The sequence below is a fragment of the Chiloscyllium plagiosum genome, chromosome 21 (assembly GCF_004010195.1).
Source record: "Chiloscyllium plagiosum isolate BGI_BamShark_2017 chromosome 21, ASM401019v2, whole genome shotgun sequence".
Lineage (NCBI taxonomy): Eukaryota > Metazoa > Chordata > Chondrichthyes > Orectolobiformes > Hemiscylliidae > Chiloscyllium > Chiloscyllium plagiosum.
In genome coordinates this window covers 21076492-21093614 of record NC_057730.1, presented here as the reverse complement: position 1 = coordinate 21093614, position 17123 = coordinate 21076492, and the positions used below count along the sequence as shown (strand labels likewise).

Here is a 17123-nt window from a genome sequence, read left to right as displayed (position 1 = left end):
TGAACCTGCACTCCAAGGTCTCTTTATTCAGCAACACTCCCTAGGACCTTACCATTAAGTGTATAAGTCCTGCTAAGATTTGCTTTCCCAAAATGCAGCACCTCACATTTATCTGAATTAAATTCCACTTCTGCCATTCCTCAGCCCATTGGCCCATCTTGTCAAGATCCTGTTATAATCTGAGGTAACCCTCTTCGCTGTCCATTACATCTCCAATTTTGGTGTCATCTGCAAACTTACTAACTGTACCTCTTATGCTCACACCCAAATCATTTATGTAAATTACAAAAGGTAGAGGGCCCAGCACCGATCCTTGTGGCACTCCACCGGTCACAGGCCTCCAGTCTGAAAAACATCCCTCCACCACCACCCACATAAGGCTCCATTTTAAAATTTCCCACATTAAATCTGATTGAAACAGCTAATTGCGTATTTAGGTTTGGTGGTGCTGCATTTTTGTCTTTTGTGAACAGCCTTGTTCCAACTATTATGACCAGCTGACAATATGATAATCTCATCCACCCAGGCAAATATCATTCCTAGATCCGTCCATTTATTGCTTGTTGGTAAGTTTACCTTTCATGCTAAGGTGAGCTAAAGTACATTGCTGCTTTGGATAAAGTCTCACGGACAAAGCATGAACAGATTTGGCTCAATAATGTTTTTCGATGTGCTGCTGTGCTGCCACCCCAGTCAAATATTTTGCTTCCATTCATTGATTTTGGAAGGCATTTCAAGTGAGATATCAGGGATTGGGGATAATATAGCACATGAAGATTCAGCAATCACAGAGAATAACAGAGTGGAAGTTTGGGAAAAAAAAAAGAGGGTGGTAGTTTTGAAGTGATTGTACACAGTCATAAACCTGTGTCACTCCTAACACTTCCAAGAGAGAAATAATATCCTTCTGGAATTCTAGACTCCAAACTAACCTGGAATCCCATGCATACCAGTTGTCCGTTGCTCTACACTGAACTTGTGTGCACACAAAACAAAATTCACCAGTCAGTTCATTAAAAAACAAAATTTATTTGGTCCATTGGAACCTGAGATTTTTCAAACTACATGATATATATATATTTTGATTTTTTATACTTTCTTTATATATATATATATATATATATCTAAAATTAATAAAATTCTCCTTATGACACATTTTAGTATTCCAGTTTTAGGAAACAGAAGTCACAGGCTCATGAGAGTTTACATGTGCCCCACAGCAGGGGTAGAGCATCATGTGCTGGCTCAAATTCTCAATCACCTAACTCCACATGAGGGGTGAAGGGAGGGGTGGCTGAGAGAGACAGTGAGGGAATGATACAGAAAGGATAGACCAGGTTCTGCAAACTGGATGTTGGGGACACAGTGATGGCAGGTTATTTGGAAAGTCAGTGCTGGATGGATATTGAGGTGTTCCAGTGTTTTAGACAGACAGTCGGAAGAGGAGATGTTTACTGGGCCTTGGGTCTGCAAATAGTCCAGCACAGAAACCTGGTCATAATGCAAACTTTTATAAAAATGCTCCTTTACAAAAATAAATCAGTAGAAATGAACATCCCACTTTAAATGAATTACTAATAAAGAAATAAAAGAAGGTTTCCAGTGAGAATGAACAAGAGATCAGGTCAATCTGCCTATTCTGAGAGATTCCAGAATTCTGCTCAGTGTTTTTTGTTGGTGGGGGTTCCTTCCATAATTCACTTTATTTCCCATCAGGATCACTCTGGCACGGAACGCTACATTTATTTCACAGATCATGGCCATTACTAAGGATTTGGGAGTCACATTCCATCATTCTGCCTGCCATTCTGTTACCAGTTTTTGTCTTGGTTACAAGGAAACACAAACATACTCTTCCTTTGGAACCACAAAAACGGGAAAATTCATCTACCAGATAAAGTTTGTTTAAGAATGTCGCTCCATATTTGCAAGAATTACATACACAGAAAAGACAGTTTCAGATTTACAAGGCTCACAATAAATATCCTTTCATACACAGGAGTATTGTCATTGCCAACATCAAATTTAAATGCATTATTACATTACTGAAGTTAAATTTGATGTGGTGCCTTTAACCTGATTTTTCTCGTGTGCTTTGGCCCAGCCATTGCATGTGACATTGTTCAGGATAACAGGTTCACAATAACCTCAAAACTTCATCAAACCACAAACTGTGCCTTTAGATAACAAACAATGAATCAGTTGAATCAGTTGAATCATCTGAGAACAGAGGTCACTGACATGTTCCTGACCTTGCTCATTAATTCCCTTCTCCAAACTAGGCTCAGGGACCACCTGACCGGGCCTCAAAAATCCACCAACCCCAACCAACTCCTCAACACCAGGATAAATGCTTTGAAGTAAAGATAGAAAGTCACTTGGGTAGTGATTTAACAGATTTGTAACACTAGATTTGTATATAGCTGTGTTTGGAAACATGGCAGTGGTGAAACTATAGAAAAGCTGAATGTAGTCAATATTTGGACAGAATTATAAACAGAAAATGTTGGAAATAACTCAGCAGCATTTATATTTTATTTTCTGTGGAGATGTGGTCAGGTTGTAATAATTGAGCTGGCAGCGGGGTGAAGTGGTTGAGCTAGGTATTGGCTTACAGTCCAGCCACAGGACAAGTTGAGGTGTCCCATTAATAATACTGGAGGTGGGAGCTCCTGAGGATAGGGGCATTACTAAATCTGGTGAAAGGAAAATGGCCAGAGTGCGGGGAAGAAGCTGGGTCTCAAGTAGGTTGCATGGGCAGGAGACCATGATTTGTTTTAAACTATTGCAGCTTTTTGGGCTTGCTTCTGTGCATACACCCCTCCAGTCATCAATCCTGACCAGGCATTTACTCTCCACTGGCTCTGACTCTGGAATTCAAAGCCTGAAACTATTCTTGTGTCACTCTGTTATTGGGGCTTTTCCTGATGATTGGTGCAGTAGCAGGAACAGTGCATCGACTCGTTATAAAAATGTAATATATAAGCGAGACTGGAACTGAATGGCTCTCATCATTTGACACATTTTCAACCATAGCAAGAGCAATGTTGTGCAGGAGCAGGTGAAACCATCATAGGGGCCGTGGATGATGCAAACCAGCAACATCAGGTGTGAGGGGTGGGCTGTGGATCCCTTTAGTGGAGGACCATTCGCCCAGTGAGGGCTGAGCGGCTTTGCGATGAGCCAGACGGTGAGTAATGGAGAAACCGGCATTTCCCTCCAGCTGTGATAACACCACCAGTACCTGCCTGTGAGGAAAGCACACAGAAAAGTCAGAGCAAGGTGCAAATCTCAGGTTACCCTCAACTCTCCCTCCCAATCTTCCACGTCTGTCTCTCTGGTTTACTGCTGCAGACTTGATGCAATTCCCAACTCCACCTATGCTTGTTCACCTGATCCAAACTCGCCACATACTCCACTCCCACCATTTAGCCCAAGCTCCTCAGCTCAACTAAGCTGAATGCATTTGGCGAGGTTAACTAACTCAACACAGATCAAGCACTGAACCTGATCAGAACTTGATGATAGGAGCAAGAAAAGGACATTCAGCTGCTCAAGCCTGCTCTGCCATTCAACAAGATCATGGCTGATCTGTAGCCTCACTCCCTATGACTGCCTTGGGCCATATCCCTTCATACCCTTGCTAAATAAAAAATTGTCTCAGATTTAAATTTAATTTGCATCATTTGAAGAACAGATTTCCAAAACTCCAGTACTCTGCTTGTAGGAGTGCTTGCTAACATCTCTCCAGAATGGTCTGGCCCAAATTCTTAGACCATGCCCCCCTAGTTCTAGAATCTCCAATGAGTAAAAATAGTTTATCTTTATCCACCCTGTCTTTCCCCGTTACTATCCTGAAGACCTTGATTAGATCACTAAATTGTAGAGAATAAAGGCATAATGTTTCTGATCTGTCCTCATAACTTAACCCCTGAATACAGGTATTATCCTGCATTAATCTCTCTCCAGGGTCACAACATCCTTCCTAAGGTGTAGTGCCCAGAATTGCTTACAGTACTCTAGGAGGGGTCTAACTAGAGTTTTGTATAACTGCAGCACAACATCTGCATCCCTATACTTTAGATATGAAAGCCAGTATTCCATAATCTGCTTTATTATTTCCTGCACCTACTCATGGCATCTTAAAGAGTCATGCACCTGAACCCCAAAACTCACTGGATATCCACTGTACTTAATTTTGGATCTAGGAACATATGAAAGATTATGGTGAGGGCATCAGCAATGTATTCTCTGAACTGCTTTCACATTGTGAATGGAAACCATCAGGTCCTCAGATTTGACGCTCTTCAGTTTCATTAATTTCCCCATTATTGGTGATATAGTCACAATCATAGAGTCATAGAGATGTACAGCACGGAAACAGACCCTTCAGTCCAACTCGTCCATGCTGACCAGATATCTCAACACAATCTAGTCCCAACTGCCAGCACCTGGCCCATATCCCTCCAAACCCTTCCTATTCATATACCCTTCCAAATGCCTCTTAAATGTTGCAATTGTACCAGCCTCCACCACTTCCTCTGGCAGCTCATTCTATACACGTACCACCCTCAGTAAAAAAGTTGCCCCTTAGGTCTCTTTTATATCTTTCCCCTCTCACCCTAAACCTATGCCCTCTAGTTGTGGACTCCCCCACCCCAGGGAAAAGACTTTGTCTATTTATCCTATCCGTGCCCCTCATGATTTTATAAATCTCTATAAGGTCACCCCTCAGCTCCAGGGAAAACAGCCCAGTCTATTCAACCTCTCCCTATAGCTCAAATCCTCCAACCCTGGCAATATCCTTATAAAGTTAATTTTACATAGACCTTGTCCTTGATTCTCTGTTAATGTCTTTGGGACTTCTGCAAGCTATCTTCCTTTTCTGCTATGAATACTGAAAATAATCATTCAGCAAGTCTGCCATATCCTCGTGGTCATTGACAATCTTAGCACTTTCAGCCTTCAGTGCATCAAGAGTGCTCTTAACCAGTAGTTTTCTCTTAATACAACTCTAAATTCTCTTCTTATTGTCCTGAATGTTCTTTGCAAGTTTCCTTTCATAATCCTTTTTAACCACACTTATAAACCGATTTCTGGCTCTGTCAGTCTTCACATTAACCCCACACTGTGGGATCTGTACTGTTCTTTGCATTCTTATAACTCCTTTCTTTTAATTTTATGCTGTCCTTACCTCCTTAGATGTCCATGGCTTTTCCTTCTCATGGATTCAAACCCCTTCTGAATAGCATTAATTATTTATTTGAACATCGTCCACTGTTCCTAAGTTGTTCTACCTTTAGCAGAGCTCCCCAGTTCACTTTGGGCAGTCTTTGCCTCATCACATTTAACGTCCACCTTACTTAAATCCTAAGTTCTAGTATCTGATCTTTGCTTATCTCTTAAAAAATGCGATGTGAAACTTGATAATGTTATGATACCAAACCACATGCAGCATCAACATAATGAGCTCCCAAATAACACTGAAGAACAGAAGTCCTGTCTATAATGGGTGAAATAGTTTTGGTTTCAGGAGCTAATTCAGTAAATCTTGAGAAACTTGACTGGTTGAACTCTGGCTCCAGTAGCTCAACAAAAGAATAATTGGCAGTCAGCACAAGGGAAGCCTGATGGGGGGGAAGCAGTCAGGGGGCCAACAACAGGAACTCACTTAATGCATACCCCATAAACTCTAACTAACCTTCTTCGGGCCTCCATACCTGTGCAATGGTGGCACGCTGTCAGTCGTTTTCAAGCTACTGCGAGTCGAAACTACATTGAAACTGTCGGAGCAGTCACATGACACGTGCAGGTAATATCTGTCGTGACGATTCTCCACCACCACAATCAGTCCAGCCCAGCCGTGGGTTAAGTAATAACAGGTCATCCCCTCACGACCCTGTTCAAAGGCAAGGAGTCAGAGATCAGATTAACCTTCCAGGAAATTTCCAACATTACAACCTCGGTTGTGGAAGGCTTCAGTCTGAAGAATAAGTGAAAGCTCAAACTGTACAGCACGGATAATAAAATGCAATAGCTCATATTTCCATTTTTCTGCTTCTTTCAGCATATCCAGATGCACATTCTGATGAACTGCTTTTGAAATTCAAGTTGTAATATTGGTCAGAGATATTGCCTGGGCCTCTCCTGAGCTGTGTGGTTCAGAGACAGTGATCTGACAGTTTCACAGAGATGTCTATAATGTCTCTCACTTACTATGCACTGTCCTACCTCATGCCTCTCTCCTTTGTGCTCAGTCAACAGGATGACTGCATCGGCCAATGTTGTTGGCTGAGTGTTGATCTGTTCTACCATGACAGGTTTGCAGCTGTACACAGCCAATATATATCCAGGGAACTCTGCAGTACATCGGCCACTGCTGGTAGGACTTGAAACACCTAGGAACAGGTAAGAAGGCTGTATGAGTGAAGCCAACTGTGCATCATTGATGGAGATCAACGAGGTGCTGCTACAAACATTACATTAACAACAGCAAAGACACATATAAAGAAACCTTCACTAATGAGAGATGTTGGTTAAGGAATAAATATTGGCTTGGGTACAAGGGATAACTTCCCTGCTAGTGACATGGCATTTTTTTTCATGGACCTGAACAAGCAAACAAGACCACATTTTAATATCTCATCTAAAATAGAAGTGCAGCACTCTCTCTGTACTGACACTGGAGTGTCAGCCCAGATTGTGTGTTCAAATAGAGTCATAGAGATGCACAGCACGGAAACAGACCCTTCAGTCCAACTTGTCCATGCCGGCAAGATGTCTGCGGTGGCATGAGCTTCCATCTCTGAGAGAGTTCCCAATGAGCCACAGCTGACAGTTAGCACAGGGCACGGGAGAGTTGGGAAAGGCTGTGATGAATCCTTGACTTGGAGACATTCCAATAACAGAGACAAAAACACAGAGCTTGAATATACTGAGCCCCACAGGTGAGGAAGCAATTGACAACACTGTTTCTCAACAGGGACTGTTCAGGCACTTTGTATGTTAAATCCCAGAGATTAGTCCAACTAGTATCAAAAATGTGTTTTGTTTACAAATTACATCAATGAAAAGTCAAGATAATTACATAGGTAGCAGTCTGTATTACTATATCAGTAGGCATGTTACATATTATGGGGTGGGGGATAGTCCTGTGAAGCGAACAGTGAGGGTGGCTGGCATTGGGGCTATTATATTCAGAGAAAAGACTGACATTGGTACAACCAGGGATAGTGATGATACTAAATCCAAGCTGACCCCACCCCAAATGCATGTTTGGATCATGCTCTTCTTTTGGTACAACTGAAATTAGAAACACATAGGATGCAGAATCCTGCGTGTCGACTATAAAATATGCAAAAAAAATTAAACTTTTTCAGTCTCACATTTAATCTTTCTTCTGTTGCTTAAGCGTTTATTTGGTTGGACACTACAGTTGCTTACCCTGTTAGAAGGGATATCTGTGCTGTGGGCAGGAGGCATTTGGATGGTTGCTGATTCTGATCTGACCTCCAGCTTCATCTTTTCTCTAGTCACTCATCAGCTTTAGACCAATGTTCCTGCCATGGGACTTGCCTAAGGATGTATCGAATACTCTGCTGTTACAGCAATCAGACCAGTAACTCCACAATGCTCTGGCTTTGGCCAGTGCGGAGTGCTATCCAGTTTCTGGTTTTCTAATCCTTACCTGTTACTGGTGATAGTGACAGTGATGGCGACGGTAGGCCAGACATTGACATTTGCCAGTGGTTAAATGCGCAGCACACAACTGCATACTCTCCCGGCTCCAATATCACATCGCACCCAACAAATTTCTTCACTGCTCGTTTGCTGTGTGCCATCAGTCGGCCCAAGGTCAGCTTGTTACCATTGGAGAATGAGGCTCGAAACACCATGATACACAGATCCAGCAAATGGCTATCTGATGTGTCGGATCGTCTATGATATAAGTGGCAAGAGTCAGAGGGCAAGTAGCCACCAAATGCTTCACTGAACATGGTATTAGGCTCAAAGGCATAAAGAGCTTGCTCAGCATAGAGAACGAGCAAAGTAAATGCTATTATTAATAGAAAAACTTTGGAAGGCTCCCCTAATTTTTTTCTTTGTAACAACATTTCTTGGAACCAGGTGTTCACTAAATTTGTAGCCATGGATGCACCGGTTCTTTTACAGACTGCAGTGTCTATGCACACTTTAGCCTTGCATGCAGTCTTGCACAAAGGAAAAGGTCACTATCTCCCAAATATTTAATTCAGACCAGATTTAGATGAACAATGAAACAGGCTCAAAGGGTTGATTGGCCTCCTCTTCTTTCTATGAATCCCGGTGAGTAGTGGGTTTATACTTGTGCCAGTAATGCAATACCAGGTATTCCTCCTAACCAACCTATCAATACTAAGGATGGTATCACAGCTATATTCAGTTTGCCAGTTTATACAGTAAGTTGTCATATAAACAGTCACATGGAATTGAAAACTCTGTCCATTAGATTCCTCTATGGTGCTGGGAAATTTCTGATGTGAAGTGTGTTTCCCAACTTGGCTGCCTTGTATAAGGAAAACACTTTGCTTTCACCTTAGCAATGCTACATAACTTTTCAGGTGACTTCTCTGATGATCCATTTCAATATGCAAAACTTCTATTTTGTAAATTGGTTCAACGAGACAGGGAATAATCAATTGATCATGTTTGCAATATCTATGACAGGGATGTACAAGAGTGTGTAAAATGATGAGCTACAGACTACAACAAAAAGAGAATGTAGGGTGAGAAATTGGTCAAATGGTTAATAGAAATATATTCCTACCTGCTTCCTTTTTGAAACAGTTGAAACTCCAGCTCAGTGAGATCAAGCACAGTCAGTGCAGTTACAGTTATTGGCCCATTGGTCCGATTTGGAAACGTTCCCATAAGTCGGACTTCATGCCAATCAGAGTTAATTTTACAAATATCAACAGAATCAAAATACCTGAAAAATAAAATTATTGAGAAGAGGGTGAAACCTGTTCTACCACATTGTCTTTCCCTTCCATATTAGGAGATGCTGAATCACTGCTGAGGGACAATATCATATGTGTCTCAACCAATAATAAAAAGTGCTTCACCTGTGGCCAGTATACAGAGCTAGAGTCTTGGCTGGTGTCTTTCATTATTGTGATGGGGAGAAAGGGTTAACATATCATACCAAGTCTGATCTTGTCTCCAGCTCCAATTACTTCCATCAGCAGTCACTAAATACCTAGGAATGATCTGCAGACCAGGAATTAAATCTTGAACATGTAAACATTTCTGGACTTGGTGAATAAATATGCAGATTCATTAATGAGTCCTAGGAACTCATAGTAGGGACTAAAGATGATGGCATTCCTCATTGCAGACTTCAACTGTAGGAGGTCAGGCTCATCCAAGACTGAATGTTAGACAAAAAATGACAAGACAGTGGCAGTAGAAGGCTGGACAGATGGTGAGAGTTAAAATTTGACAAGAGCAGCATATAGGTCAAAGCAGATCTTGACTTTGAATTAATGAGGTAACACGAGGACAGCAAAAGTTTTTTCAAATTGCAACAGCCAACATTTCTCCCTGAACCAGTACTGCCAATAGGATGCAAAATTTGACTATTCATTCATCTGCTGTTTATGGAGCCTGGCTGTAAAACTTGCAATCTCCATTTCCATTTCCTTCTTTAAACAACTGGGTGTGAGAAAAACACAAGAATAAACATATTTAATCAATGTAACAATTATTTGTTAATAGTTTATCACACTGCTTAACAGAAAGGATAAAAAGGGGCGTTATTGAATGTACAAACATACTGAAGTTAACAAAGCTGATAATGCAGGACTGACTTTGGTTACATTCTAAAAGCTTTGACAAACAGAACACACTGGATTTCACATTTATTTACTTTAACTTTATTGATGCCAGATCAAAATACTGACTGTTAAAATATCTCTCCTTGCAGTGCACATGCCTGAATCAGCAGCTATGGAGTAAAATTTGACAAAATATTTTACAACATTGGTGCAGAAGGGGGAGGAGAGGGAGATTTGGAAATAGATTTGGAGATGGCCACTTATAAACTACACATTTTATGTCTCTGACAAGGTTGTATAAGCTCCCGGCTGAAATTCTGAATCTTTTTGCTCTCAGTCAAATCCTTTCGCTGACATGTGCTCTGGTCAACTTGCCCTCACTGAAATTCTTTCCCCATTGACCGAAACCAATGTGTAGCGGTGCTCAGTCAATCGTCATCCCCTATTCCATGCCCATACTTGGAGGTAATTACATTCTTTTCCTCCTCCTAATACTGCTTAACCTAAAAACAGCACCAATCCCAATTCCTAGTGTGCAGGACAGCAGATCAAATTATTTATATTGGCCCTGAAAAGGGTGAAGCTGTGTTACAGTCCCAGTTGATATTACTACTGGACATATCCCAAATCAAAGTATCTCTTTATAGATCATACATATTTTTTATTTCACTTGGTGGTCATTCACTGAAACACAGGGACACAAGTTTGTATTAAAAATAAAACAGAATTTTATTACACAGAAGAAAACTAAACAAATTTAGCTTTGAATAATGAGTAGCATTTTAAAGATTTAAAACACAGAGAAAAGCAAAATCTCGTCTGTTCCCCAACACTTCACAGTGATTCAAATATAGAAAAGTTACACTTCCATACCAAATCTTTGGGTGTGACCTAACTGATTCTCCCCAGTTTTGTGAATTGTAAAATCTTCAGACATGAATACTCCCAATACTCTAAGTCTTTCAATAATCTTCAGATTTCTAACCAATTACTCCTTGTTTGAAAGTTTTACAAGATAAACTTTTACATCTAGGCAACTGAACTTTCTCTCACAACTTGTTGGAAAATGCACTCCTCCCTCCAGCATTGCAAACAACTTAAGTTTTAATTTAGTTTGTAGTTGGCATTAAACTGAAATCTACAACTTAAATTCTGTGTTGCCTGCTTTAAGACAGGCTTCAAGTAAAAGAACAGCTTTATTAAAAACCAGCTGAGGAGATCCAAGTAGGTCTGCCCTGCTGAGCTCTGCACCATAACCCAGGCAAGGTGGTGCATTTACCCTTCCCTTAGTTAGCTATTGTGGCAGTGTTAGATCTCCAGAATTGTTGTGTATTAATTTTGTTGATCCAGGAAGATGAAGATGGGAAAAGGGTCATGTGGATCGCAACAAGCAGGGCATTCCCCTGCAACAATGGACATGCCCGCGGCTGCATCGTTGGCCTCCGCGAACGTTCCTGTGGACTTACCTGTGCAGCAGAGCCTGCTTTCAGAGTTTGTGAAACTCAGAGAGAAGATTGAATCAGCGATGGAGGAGACCTGGACCAGGCTGGAACTGATCTCGGCCATGCTGCAGAAGCATCAGCAGGAGATCTAGTGTCTCGGGCAGTGCGTGGAGGAGGTGGAGCAACGGACCGCGGCAGAATCCTTGGCGGGTCAGGTTCAGGGCTGAAAATGTGTTGCTGGAAAAGCGCAGCAGGTCAGGCAGCATCCAGGGAACAGGAGAATCGACGTTTCGGGCATAAGCCCTTCCTCAGGCGGGTCAGGTTCAGGCCCTGGAGAGGCAGGTACAGGCCTTGGTGGAGCAGGTAGACAACCTTGAAAGTCGTGGCTGGCGGAAGAACATCCATCTGATTGGGCTGCCGGGACGGGAGGAAGGAGGCCAGCTAGTCAGCTTTATGGAGCAATAGCTCCCACAGTTCTTAGGGCTGGAGGTCAAGACGGGCCGGGTCCAAGTCGAGTGGGCCCACCGGGTCACAGTGCGCAGGCCGGAATCAGACCAGCAGCTCTGCCCGGTCCTAATACAATTCCAGCATTACAGAGATAAACAAATGAAGCTGGCAGTCTCTAGAGCACTGGGGAAGGATCCACAGGTCCTGATATACAAGGGATCAAAAATTATGTTTTTCCAGGACTTTTCTGTGGCTGTGATCTGCAAGAGGAAGGCCTTTGATGAGGTAAAGAAGAGGCTGAGAGACTTGAATATTCAGTACTCTGTAAGATATCCGGCAGTGTTACGTTTCAGCCATGGAGGGTCCATGTATAATTTTGATTCATCAGAAAAGGCAAAGGACTTCCTGGACACTTTAAAATAGACTGGCTGGTTCAAGTAATATGGACCAATAGTGTTTTCTTTGTTTTCTCTGTGGTTTACTTTGTTTACCTGTTTTTCTCTTTTAATATGTAGGGGTCCTTTTTTTTCCTCTTCTTTGTCACCTCCCATTGTCTTTTTTCTATTATTCCCTTTTTGTTTCTTCTCTCTCTCTTGATCTGGGATGGAAGGGGCAGGATTTGGGTTTTTAAAAAAATCAACACTGACTGGGGTCAAAGTATGGGTGGGATGGGTTGAATGCGCACTTAAAGTTTTTCTGTTATAAGATACATTTTTTTAACTTTGTTTTGCCTGGGTTTGGGGTGCAGCTTCAGCTAGAAGGAGCCATGGAGGGGTTAGTGGGTACTGTGAGTGCCCCCTGTGGGCTGGGGGGGGGGGGGGGGGGGGGGGGAGGGGGGGAGTCTCCTCTTATTTGTTTTATGTGTTGCTATAGTGTAGAAGTAGCTTTTCGAAGTTTTGCTTCGGTAGTTTTTGTAGTTGTATTTTATAGTTTATACAAATCTTTTACCATTTACACTTGAGTGTTATGAGTGGGGTTTTTCCTCTCGGGGAGTTGCGGGCTGTCTCAGATGGCTATGGCTAATTGTTTGTTTAAATGGTGCACCTGGAATAAGGACAGTTATTCACCGATTTAGAGAAAGTCTTTCAAGCCTTAGAAAAGAAAGGGTTGATGTAGCCCTGCAGCAAGAAACACATTTAAGCAAAAAGGAGCATTGAAAGCTACAGCAGGGAGGGTTTGGCCAGGTGTTTTTCTCAGAGGAGTAGCTATACTCATCCAGAAGAATCTCCCATTTCAGCTGTTAGACCAAACATAGGACGAATATGAGCAGTTTGTGATCCTTAAAGCTTTAATTCATGGAGAGGAGTACACGAATTTGAATGTTCATTGCCCCCAGGCACACCCCCTCAAATTTTTAATGGATGCACTTTCCAGGTTGATGGCCCTTGGAGGGCGCCATATGATTATAGGGGGAGACTTTAATCATCTTATGGACCCCAAGGTAGACAGGATGCCCAGGGATTTCATGGGCATATCCCCGCAATCCAGACAACTGGTGGACCTGAACAGGGAGCTGGGGCTGGTGGACATGTGGAGATGTCTTCACCCTGAGAGTAGGGACGTCACCTTCTTCTCTAACCCACACAAGTGCCACACTAGGATTGACATGTTTTTTGCTCCAGTGGCCTTTTTGGATTCAGTGCTGTCCTGTAGAATTGGGAACATAGCCATTTCTGAACATGCGACAATGTAAATGGAGGTTAATGCCAGAGGCAATGGGACGGGTTTGCGGCATTGGTGCATGGATCCTTTCCTCCTGAAGGACAGTAAATTTGCGGAGTCTTTTTCACGGTAATTAAAATTTTTTGGGATATTAATTCGGGTATGACCAGTAACCCATTGGTGCTCTGGGAGACTGCCAAGGCCTATGCAAGGGGTTTGATTATTTCTTACTCAGCCACCCAGAAGCGGCAGAGGGGAGTGCAGCAGCATATGCTTGTTGCCCGGTTGAAGGCAGCCGAGATGGCATACGTTGACAGGCCTGTGAACAAATTGCAGTGGATTATAGCCCTCAGGGCTGCTCTGCACTTTGCACTCACCCAAACAGCAATGATGTTGCGAAACAAGTTATTCAAGTGTGGTGATAAGCCGAGTAGTTACCTGGCATATCTGGCCCGGAAGAAGAGTGCCACCCAACTTAGCACATCCATCACAGAGGGTGCTGGTACTCTCACTTGTGATTCCAAAAGAGCATTTAGAAAATTCTATTCTGAGTTGTACCGGTTGGAGATCTGTGAGGACAGGTTGCGAAGATGGAGTCCTTTTTAAAGACCTTGAACCTCCCAGTGTAACTTCGGAGCAGGCGTCTCTTTCGAATGCCCCTTCTTCAGGGCTTATGCCTGACATTGTTATACTGACAAGAAACAGCCCTCCTGAAGAAGGGCTAATGCCCGAAACGTCGATTCTCCTGTTCCCTAGATGCTGCCTGACCTGCTGCGCTTCTCCAGCAACACATTTCCATCTCTGATCTCCAGCATCTGCAGACCTCATTTTCTCTATATAAAATTGTAACTAAACAAAATTGAATAAAATAATTAAGTAGTTTCTTAGAACAGATTAAAGATGACAGGACAGGTGAAGTGTTACAGGTGCAGTGTGGGAGTTCTTGGATGCCAGTTTGGTGCAGAAAAAAAACATATCTGCATTATCTACTTGAAGTTCAAAGCAGCATCAGCTCTGAGGTATGAGCGGAAGGATGAACTACAGACACTGTGGTGCAGGGAGTAAGTAGTAGTGTTATCTAAATCCTTTGCAATCAAACCTCCTAGGATTGGGTCTCTACATTTGATCATTGTTCAGGGAGATAATGAGACCCAGAGGGTCGAAGCCTTAGGCTTTGCAACTGTCCAACAGGTGTAAGGTTCCTTCTATTTGTCTGGATGATAATGCACACGACAGGGTGGATCAGCCCGCTGACCATGGTACAGGAAGCCATTCAAGGGGGGATGTAAGGAGGAATGTAGCGGTAGTAGGGAATAGTACAGTGAGGGGAATTGACACTGTTCTCTGTGGCAAAGAGTGCCAGTCCAGAAGGCTCTGCTGCTTGTCTGGTGTCCAGGTTCAGGACTTTGCTTAGGGATAGAGAGTAACTGGTACCGTTGGGAGGACGATTCAGTCTTAAAACACAGGCAGGACAAAGGAGGAAATTCTGCTTAGTCAGTATGAGCAGCTAGGTGCCAAATTAAGATTTAAAAGCCATAATCTCTTAATTTGCACCTCAGTCACGTGCAAACTGGCATGGAGCAAATCAGATTAGAGAGATGCAAGTACTGTTCAAAGACTGATCTGGAAGACACAGGTTCCAGTTTGTGGGGTATTGGCATCAATACTGAGCAAAGAGGGATCTGAATCATTACCCGAACCATGTAGGGACGAGGGCTCTTGACAACTGCGTAACTAGAGAAATAGAGAGGATTTACACTAAGTTGTTGGGACAATGGATCAAATTTGGGAAGATGTGGTAAATCAAAGAGTACTCGTAGCCAAAGGGAAAGGTATTAATATAGGAAAGGCTAGAGAGTACAAATCTTGGAGTCAAGATAAAACTAGAATTTATAAAGCCAGGAAAATGATAGTTAAATACACTGTATCTGAATGCACATTGCCATCAAAACAAGACAGCAGAGGAGAGAATACAAACAGAACTGAGTAACTGCGATCTAGTAGCTATTACAAAGATATGGCTGCAGGATCTTATGGATTGGGACCTAAATCATGAAGAGTCCAGGATATTTAGGAATCTCAAAAGTAGAAAATTATGGAGGAGAGATTTTGTAAGTCAATAATGATATTAGCACAACAGAGAGAGAGGGATGAACTAAGTTCTGGATATAAAAATATGGAAACAGTTTGGCTGTAAATGAGTCATGACAAAGGTAAGAGTTGTTTGTGGAAGTGTAACACAATCCCCTAACAGTAAGCACAAGATAGGATGGAAATAAAGAAATAAATACTGAGAGTAAAATAAAACAAAGAACTGCAAGTGCTGGAAATTGGAAACAGAAACAGAAATTGCTAAAGAAACTCAGCAGGTCTGACATCATCTGTGGACATAGCAGAGTTAACGTTTTGGATCCAATGATCCTTCTTCATAAATCAACAAATGAGAATTTGTCAGAAAGGCACAGAGATACTCATGGGAGATTTTAATTTACATATCGACTGCAAAACTCAGATGGGCAAAGGTAGCAAAGATGAGGACTTCATAGAATGTTTTTGGGATAGGTTCTGAGAACAACATATCCTGCAGCTGACTAGATAGCAGGCTATACTAGACCTGATATTCAGTTATGAGGTATGATTAATGAATGATCTCACAGCACCATGGTAGATCCAACCATTTTACATTCAGTTTGAAGGAAAAAGAGTGGGATCAATATTATAACTCTTAAATTTAAAGAAGGGAATTATTATGGCATAAAACACAATTAACTAAAGAGAATCTGCAAGTTGGGTGTTAAAGGTAGGCCAACAGAGATGAATGGCAGACATACAACAGAATATTCCAGAATAGACAAACTAATAATAGGCCAACAAGTAAGAAAAATTCCAGGGAAGTGACCTGCCAGCTGCGTTTAACTATAAATGTTAAAGATAGTATCAACTATAAGAAAAACTATATAATTGTGCAAAGACAGGTGGAAGGTCAGAAGATTGTACAGAATATAAATAAAAATGCACAGGATCGCCATAAAAGTTTACAGGGGAAAAATTAGAGTCTGAGTAAAAGCTAGGGAGAAATATAAAAATAGATTATAAGAATTCACATAGAGTCATAGAGATGTACAGCATGAAAACAGACCCTTCGGTCCAACCCGTCCATTCTGACCAGATATCCCAACCCAATCTAGTCCCACCTGCCAGCACCCGGCCCATATCCCTCCAAACCCTTCCTATTCATATACCCATCCAAATGCCTCTTAAATGTTGCAATTGTACTAGCCTCCATCACTTCCTCTGGCAGCTCATTCCATACACGTACCACTCTCTGTGTGAAAAGGTTGCCTCTTAGGTTTCTTTTATATCTTTCCCTTCTCACCCGAAATCGATGCCCTCCAGTTCTGGACTCCCCAACCCGTGGGAAAAGACTTTGCCTATTTACCCTATCTATGCCCCTCATAATTTTGTAAACCTCTACAAGGTCACCCCTCGGCCTTCGACACTCCAGGGAAAACAGCCCCAGCCTGTTCAGCCTCTCCCTATAGTTCAAATCCTCCAAACCTGGCAACATCCTTGTAAATCCTTTCTGAACCCTTTCAAGTTTCACAACATCTTTCCGATAGGAAGGAGACCAGAATTGCACGCAATATTCCAACAGTGACCTAGCCAATGTCTTGTACAGCCGCAAAATGACCTCCCAACTCCTGTACTCAATACTCTGACCAATAAAGGAAAGCATACCAAACGCCTTTTTTCACTT

General features: G+C 42.1%; 1 protein-coding gene across 9 annotated transcripts in view; it reads right to left on the bottom strand.

Annotated features, from left to right (window-relative positions):
* Window positions 1–1009: 1009 nt before the first annotated feature.
* capn15 (calpain 15) overlaps window positions 1010–17123 on the bottom strand; it is a 305948-nt gene continuing 289834 nt past the window's right edge. For 8 of the 9 annotated variants that reach the window (XM_043711451.1, XM_043711453.1, XM_043711448.1 and 5 more), the window contains 5 exons: window positions 8807–8968; window positions 7688–7938; window positions 6232–6398; window positions 5721–5899; window positions 1010–3248 (listed from right to left, as the gene is read on the bottom strand). In XM_043711451.1, the coding sequence (XP_043567386.1) occupies window positions 3071–3248; window positions 5721–5899; window positions 6232–6398; window positions 7688–7938; window positions 8807–8968 (937 nt within the window). In that variant the 3' untranslated portion in view covers window positions 1010–3070. Of the gene's footprint in view, window positions 3249–5720; window positions 5900–6231; window positions 6399–7443; window positions 7576–7687; window positions 7939–8806; window positions 8969–17123 lie in introns of those variants that run through there. The other variant, XR_006314778.1, reaches the window with a different exon arrangement.